General features: G+C 35.0%; 1 protein-coding gene across 1 annotated transcript in view; it reads left to right on the forward strand.

Annotated features, from left to right (window-relative positions):
• Cand1 (Cullin-associated and neddylation-dissociated 1) overlaps positions 1–5,636 on the forward strand; it is a 67,266-nt gene extending 61,630 nt beyond the window's left edge. Inside the window, exons 20-21 of the mRNA XM_069817756.1 lie at positions 645–791; positions 3,490–5,636. Of these exons, the coding sequence (XP_069673857.1) occupies positions 645–791; positions 3,490–3,620 (278 nt within the window). The 3' untranslated portion in view covers positions 3,621–5,636. The remainder of the gene's footprint in view (positions 1–644; positions 792–3,489) is intronic.
• Positions 5,637–7,115: the final 1,479 nt, after the last annotated feature.

A 7,115-nucleotide genomic window follows, 5' to 3' on the forward strand; every position in this document is an offset into this window, starting at 1 on the left:
GTCCAGTCTCGTGTCAAAAAAACTGAAAGTTAGAATTTATAAAACAGTTACAGTGGAACATTGTACTGTATAACGTAAAAAAATTGGTGCAACTTATATATTTTTCGTAATACGCGAGTTTAAGATAACTGCCCATTTTTCAAATGTAAGAAAAGAAAGAAAAAAAGAACCTCGTCTTATATGCAGGTTAATATGGTAGATAGTAATAGGAATAGAAGTAACAAGGATAATGAATAATATTCGTTGAGGTTCCAAATGCAGGAATGTCAAGGGTCACCATGAACTTGTAGTAGGATTGAAGACAATAATTATACTGAAAAAAATGCTCGGTTTTTTCTTAATGCGTTTCACAGCAGTTGGGCGAATGTTAGGTAATCCAATGGAAATCCTCAGATTCATTTTACTGCTGCCAGTTCCACTGATACTGAATAACCATGCAGTTGATACAGAGTCGTTAAATAAGCAATAATAAACCACAATACTCAATCAATTTTTATATAATATTGCCTCTTATTCTCTTTCTTTCTGCTATATGATGCAACAATGCAAAATTAATTTTTTTTTTCTGCGTGCAGTAACATTTCTTTGAATGTACCAGTTTTTAATATAGCAGGAGAGCTAATATTGATTCATTTTGTGCTAAGGACTGGAGAGGTTAGTGGAGCCACTTCGCAACACGTGTACCATGAAGGTGAAGGCCAACTCCGTGAAGCAAGAGTACGAGAAACAGGACGAGCTGAAGAGGTCAGCCATGAGGGCTGTTGCAGCTCTTCTCACCATTCCTGATGCAGGTAAGAAGGGACGTCTTATTTGCCCACTTCTTTGTAGTTTGTACTGAAAGTATAGTGAAACTTCTGTCTTTCGTTTCCACTTATTTTATTATTATTATTATTATTAGTGGTGCTAACAGCCCATGGAGGGCCAGAGCCAACCAACTGGCTGTTGGCCTCACATCCACATGCCTCAATAGAGGTGAACCAACCAGTATGGGGGTACATGTGGTTAGCACAATGATCCTTCCAGTCCTTATAGCTGGTTCATGGAACTGGATTTCACTATCTACCATAGCTTCCCAAATCCCACAATGTTGGGTGGGCAGTGGTCCTATACACTGGTCAGAATTTCGTGTGAAAATTTCTTCCCCCATGAGGACTTAAACCATTTTTCATTCTGTAATGTGAGTCCAAGCATGATACTACTAGAAACAGTCTTCCTCATGCTGAACTCGTAGGTTAGGTGCATCCTGACTATAGAGATGTTTCATGACCTTCAAAACTGTTTGTACACGCCCTTTCAAAAGTTTATGACCAGACTAGATATACAGGATCCAGCAGAGGAACAGTAGATTATAAGCACTCTGTTGTTAATGCAAGAATTTGTATTTTCAAAATGACAGACGTGAGATCATGAAGTACATAGCCTGCCATTTATTTCTTGAAAAGGACTTCCTTTAAGTGACTACTACTTAGATGGAAATGTGTGTCAAACATCCAGAAAGTGTGTATGAAGTCTTCATCTTCATCATGCAATTTAAAATTTCCTCACAAAATGCCCTTCATTTGAGAATATCGCCATGTTTTAATTGATGTACTACCTGAATTTTGTATGGATGAAAATGTAAGTCGCATGAGCAGATGGGACAGGATCATGGGGCCATAAATTAAAATGACGAAATCCACGCCTAGTAGTCACAAAACATCGTCATCCATGTAACTACTTTTGATAGAAAATTTAAGAATGCAGTTATATTATCAGACTCCAAAGCAGCTATTCTATCAATAGTCTCGAGACACACACCTTCATTTCAGACAGCAGAAATAACTAAAATGCTCTCTCAATTAATAACAGTCAATAAAAGAATTGTATTCCAATGGGTACCATTCCATTGTGGAATCCTGGGAAACGAGAATGTGGATGCTTAGCAAAGAAGGGCAGCACTGCTACTTACAGTCTTGTTGCTAAATCTACGTATTACTCTGTGAAAAGATTTATTAAATCTACATACACTGTGATTCAAAATGAAAGAGCTGATTTCAATTTTGTATTACAGACAAACTATCAAAGACAGAAACTCATTGCGCATGTCACTGGATAGAGGAAGGTTCAAGTTTGGACACAACTGCGCTGTTGTTTGTTTATAGCAACATGGCTACTACACCACAAGAAAAATCATTTTGTGTGTTGGAATTCGTGAGATGTCTCAGATAAAGTTAATCGCCATAATGTTCGAATTTGGGGGACAGAAAATCCGGCGTAGTCATTGAACATGAAAAAGACTCACCGAAAATTAATGTGTTTTGTGCCATTTCTGTTAATTAAGCTTGTAGACCTTTCTTTTTTTTTTTGCGGAGCAAACTGTGACAGGAATGTCATACCTGGACATGCTGCAAAACTGCTTGTTTCCTCAACTTCATGAAGAGTCCAATGACTTCATTTTCGTGCAAGATGGCTCCCCACCTCACTTTCACCTTGAGATGCGGCATTATCTGAACAACACCATTCCACAACGTTGGATTGGAAGAGGTGAACAACAAGATATTGTTCATTGTTTTTGGCCTCCCAGGTCACCAGACCTTACTCCCTGTGATTTTTGTCTGTGGGGGTACATAAAAGACACAGTGTTTGTCCCACCTTTGGTAGCTACTCTGGAAGATCTGAGAAATCGAATTGTTGAAGCTGTCAATTCAATAAACAGGGACCAGTTGATGCGTGTGTGGAATGAACTGGACCATTGTCTCGATGTTTCTCTCGCAACACATGGTGCTATATTGAGTATACAATGCCTGTAGAATAAAAGTTTGAACCTTCCTCTATCCAGTGACATGCGCAATGTGTTTCTATCTTTGATAGTTTGTCTGTAATACAAAATTGAAATCTGCTCTTTCATTTTGAATCATGGTGTACTTAGACTTCAACAAGCAAAATTTGATAACACAATCTCAAGAGAAAAAATGGAACTCTCTGCTTCAAAATACACAGTTAATTCCCGATTTACCACGCAAATAGTCTGTAGCTGCATTTAGATTGGCTATAGGCCATGACTGTTTAGCCAAACACCTGCGTAGAATTGGAATATATCAGTCCCCTAACCCAAACCAAGAAATGGATTCGGAACACCTCAAAATCTGTGCTTCAGTGGCTGACCATGACAATATCTTTGAAAAATATTGGAGTGCAAGAGGTCAAATGACTTCATTGTCAAATGTCTGGCATTAGAAAACAACAACTTTTGATAGAAAATGGATCCTGTGCATATGCCTTACTATTGGGTATGACATGGCCCGTGAATTCTTAATAAAATACAAGTGTAGTATATAATATTTTGTGAAATACGATTTTATTTGTTTTACGTTATTAACCTGTATTTTACAAAATAGATTTCTGGGAGACTTTTAATAGATTGTATGTAAAATTGTTAGCAACTGACCAACTATCATTTAAAGTGAAATGCCACAGTGCCTTGTTTAAGAATGTATTTTTGTTTCACAGATAAGAATCCTCATCTGAGCGAGTTCGTCTCTCAAATCAAAACAACCCCAGAACTGCAGTTGATCTTCGACTCGATTCAGAAGGACTCCACAGGACCTAGCCAAGATTCAAATCTCATGGACCTAAGCTGAGTGGCATTTGATACTGGCAGCCGTCATTCTCTGTGACTGGTGAATCGTCGCCATAGGGTCAGTTGTTCTGCTTATCTATGTCCTTTATTGTGAAATAGATGACACTTCAATCGGCAGAATAGAACAGACAATTTTGTCTTTCTTTATTTTTTTTTTAACAGAAAAGTTGCTTCATATTCAAATCAAGTTTAAAAGAAAAAATTTTTTGGGTCGAGCGATGTAACCTTACCTTTAGGAAAGTTTTGTGAGTTCAGTGTTGACAATATTTATGCAGTAATGGAAAACTTGTTTGGAATAAAGTTTCAGCAATATACGCAAAATGGCATATTTTGAAATATGTAGTGATAACCACGTTTTCTTTTCTCCTTCAGACAATGATTAGAGTTGCCAGTTATGCAGTTGTTTTTTATTATATTTATAGAAATTAAATTATGGAAGCTGTGAAATTTCATATTGTTCACTTTTATTCCCGTGTTTCCTTTTGGTACATTTCTATTTAAATTCTCCTTATTAACTCGAATTTATAACACTGAAAATTGATATGATTTAAAGCTACCATTAGATAATCCATGTGATGTGAAAAGAAATATTTTTTCATAATTAAAATTCAGTAAACCAATTGTTATTTTCTTTGAAGACTGTTGGGATTGTGTATATCACGATTGAAAATGAAAGTACTAATACAATTATGTAGATAGATTCCATATTGAGAATTCATTATGCTTTTTAAATTATCATTATGATGATTTAATTCCTTATCTCTTTCTTTTCTTAATAACATACTGTGTTTTTTTACTGCATCTTAATAAAATTTTTTTCCTTTCCCCCAAATTTTTCTCTCTCTTTCGGTTAAAAATATTTTTTTAGCTTTGTTTCTGAAGGATTCTATTTTTTTCCTTCCCCTCATCAAATATTCCTGAAATGTATGGAACTTTATTTTCTAACCTTCTTAACATTTTTCTTGTTATTGTTACAGTTTTAAAGTGTATTTTGGTCAAGAAATACATTGAGATTGGAAGACTATGAAAAATAATTGGGTACACTTAAGTCATTATAAAATATATACCAGTGTAATATTTTTTTAGGGATGATGGAAAAGAAATTATTTCTCTAAATGTAAGAAGAAGAGAAGAGAAATCTCGATTCTCTCTTCAATAAAAAAGAGAAAGGGAAAAAGTTATATTTGATTAGCAGATGTAACATGACAAAGATGAGATGTAGAGCTACAACAGTGATATACCACATCAACTAACACCTATCTAGTCATGTTTTGTCCCAATTGTTCTGTTTGCTGAGATAAATTACAAGACCAGAGAGTATTTACATGTGTATTGCTCGTGTTATGGTGATTTCAAATCTGTAGAGAAACAAGATTTGAAAGTTAAAAAATTTTTGTTTGGAAAAACCGATTTTAGAGTCTACATAAGTCAGCTGTTTTAAATGATCGTAATAAACTGAATATGGAGCAATGAACAGTGAACATTAACGTGTTTGCAATGTCATTTTTAAGTATATGTAAAAAATGCATTTTGTAAATTGCAATTGTTTCACATAAATTGTGTGATATAAAACCCACAACAAACATGTGAAGCTCATCTGAGAAATGAATTGTGTTCCATCGTGTTAAACTTAGGATAAGGGAAGTAGTGGTTTGTAAAGTCAGGCCTTCTGAAAGCTGTGGTGAAGTTAATAAGATTATTCATGAACAACCTCATTGTTTTATTTATATAATCAATTTTTCAGATGAAAAAAAATATATATATTGGAAATGACTCTTGGGAAAGCAAAAGGATGAGCAATAGCATGCGATGAATGAATTTAGTGAAAGAACATTCAGAAAAATATGGGTGAATAAGGTCATGTTCCCTCAATAAGTTTATAAATTGCGTGGTAATAAGATAGTGCTGGACAGTTTAGATAAGTGTATTATTATAGGGAAATTTCGAACATATGAAGATAATGTTGCTTTACTTGGACTAATAAAGGGTGTCATTGATGACACACATTTTTTCATTATACATTTTGTTTATTCCAAAACAGTTTAGTTTCTCATGTTATCAGTTACATTCCTATCTACATTACATAACCATTTTCTTATGTTGTACTTTACAGTAAATAAATTGCTAATACACAGAGCAAAAGAAAAAAAAAAAAGGGAAATGAAATTAGAAGAAGTGAACAGGAAAGATCACAGAAGAGAAACATAAGAAATGAACAAAGAAAATGAAAGTAAGAACATGAAAGATTACAAAATAAATTAAACAGAGTAAACAAACAGATTAAACGTTCAAACAGATGTTCTTATACTGTGTGGACTTTAATGGGCTCCTGTACTTCGAAACTGACTGTTGAGTGATAATGTAGGCAGGTGCAAAATCTGTTGGAATGGCAGCATGCTGATTCGCCGACAAGATCCCTCTTGAGAGATGCCATGGACTTCGTGTACAGTAAACGTTTTCTTCTTCAAGACCTCAGCCATCATGTATATGATTCTGTGATGTCTAGGGTGTCACAGTGTCTCACTGAAAGGACAGACACCCAAAACATGACCAAGAGTTTCAATCTCACTGTCGCAGCAACAACAATGGTTTCTGTTTCAGGACCTTCTGATACAGCACATAGCGGAGAGACATTAGCTGTCATATTAAGAGCTAGTCTCCATTCACTGCCATTGAAGTAATCAGGTTGTCAGATCCATTTACTGGCAGGAGTGAACTCCATATGAAGGATGATGTCTTTCCCTTTCTGATTTAAAGAGCACCAAGATTGAATTGAATGAAACTGCTATTTGTATACTATAATAGAAGGGCTTCCGGCAAAAAGGGGAGGCTTCACTTTTTGGCCAAATTAATGTTTTGCTTGTTTCATATGTTAAAAAATATGCCCGATCTTTTAGTGCAAGAATGGTGTGATTGCGAGCATTTGGTAGTAAGTTACAGTGGAATTGGAGCTGAGCTTCCAATCGTTTCATTGCAAAAAGGAGGCAGCTCATGGAACTGAATCATGAGTGAACCATGAGTATTGTCTTTAATTTCAAGAGGTTATTCTTTGAGATATTTCAAACAATAAAGTTGAATAAAATTTTTCTCGTTTTTACTTCTTGGTACAGCTAATTGTCCCTTTGTTAGAAGAACTATTTTTTTCATGATAATTATAATTAGAAAGTATGTGCACTAAAAGCTAAAAAGTCACTAAATTTACTAGAATGGATGTGGTGTCTCTTAGTCTGATTCTCAAGATTACGAAATCTAACACAGTCTCGGAATTTAATGATCACACCTTGTATATTGTCAAAGAGACCTTAGTTTCAGGCAGATAATAATAATTTTCTTTCATTAGGAAATTAAGGCAGATAACAAATGGTTCCTGGAATTGGAAACATTGTATTTTGTTCATAATGTGTGTGAAAGAATATTCTCAGTTTTGAAGAATGGGATGTCTTATGGGCCAGTGAGTCATAAAAGTTACAGAATGCAGTAGTCACCAAGCATTGAG

Source organism: Periplaneta americana, chromosome 2 (genome assembly GCF_040183065.1).
Source record: "Periplaneta americana isolate PAMFEO1 chromosome 2, P.americana_PAMFEO1_priV1, whole genome shotgun sequence".
Lineage (NCBI taxonomy): Eukaryota > Metazoa > Arthropoda > Insecta > Blattodea > Blattidae > Periplaneta > Periplaneta americana.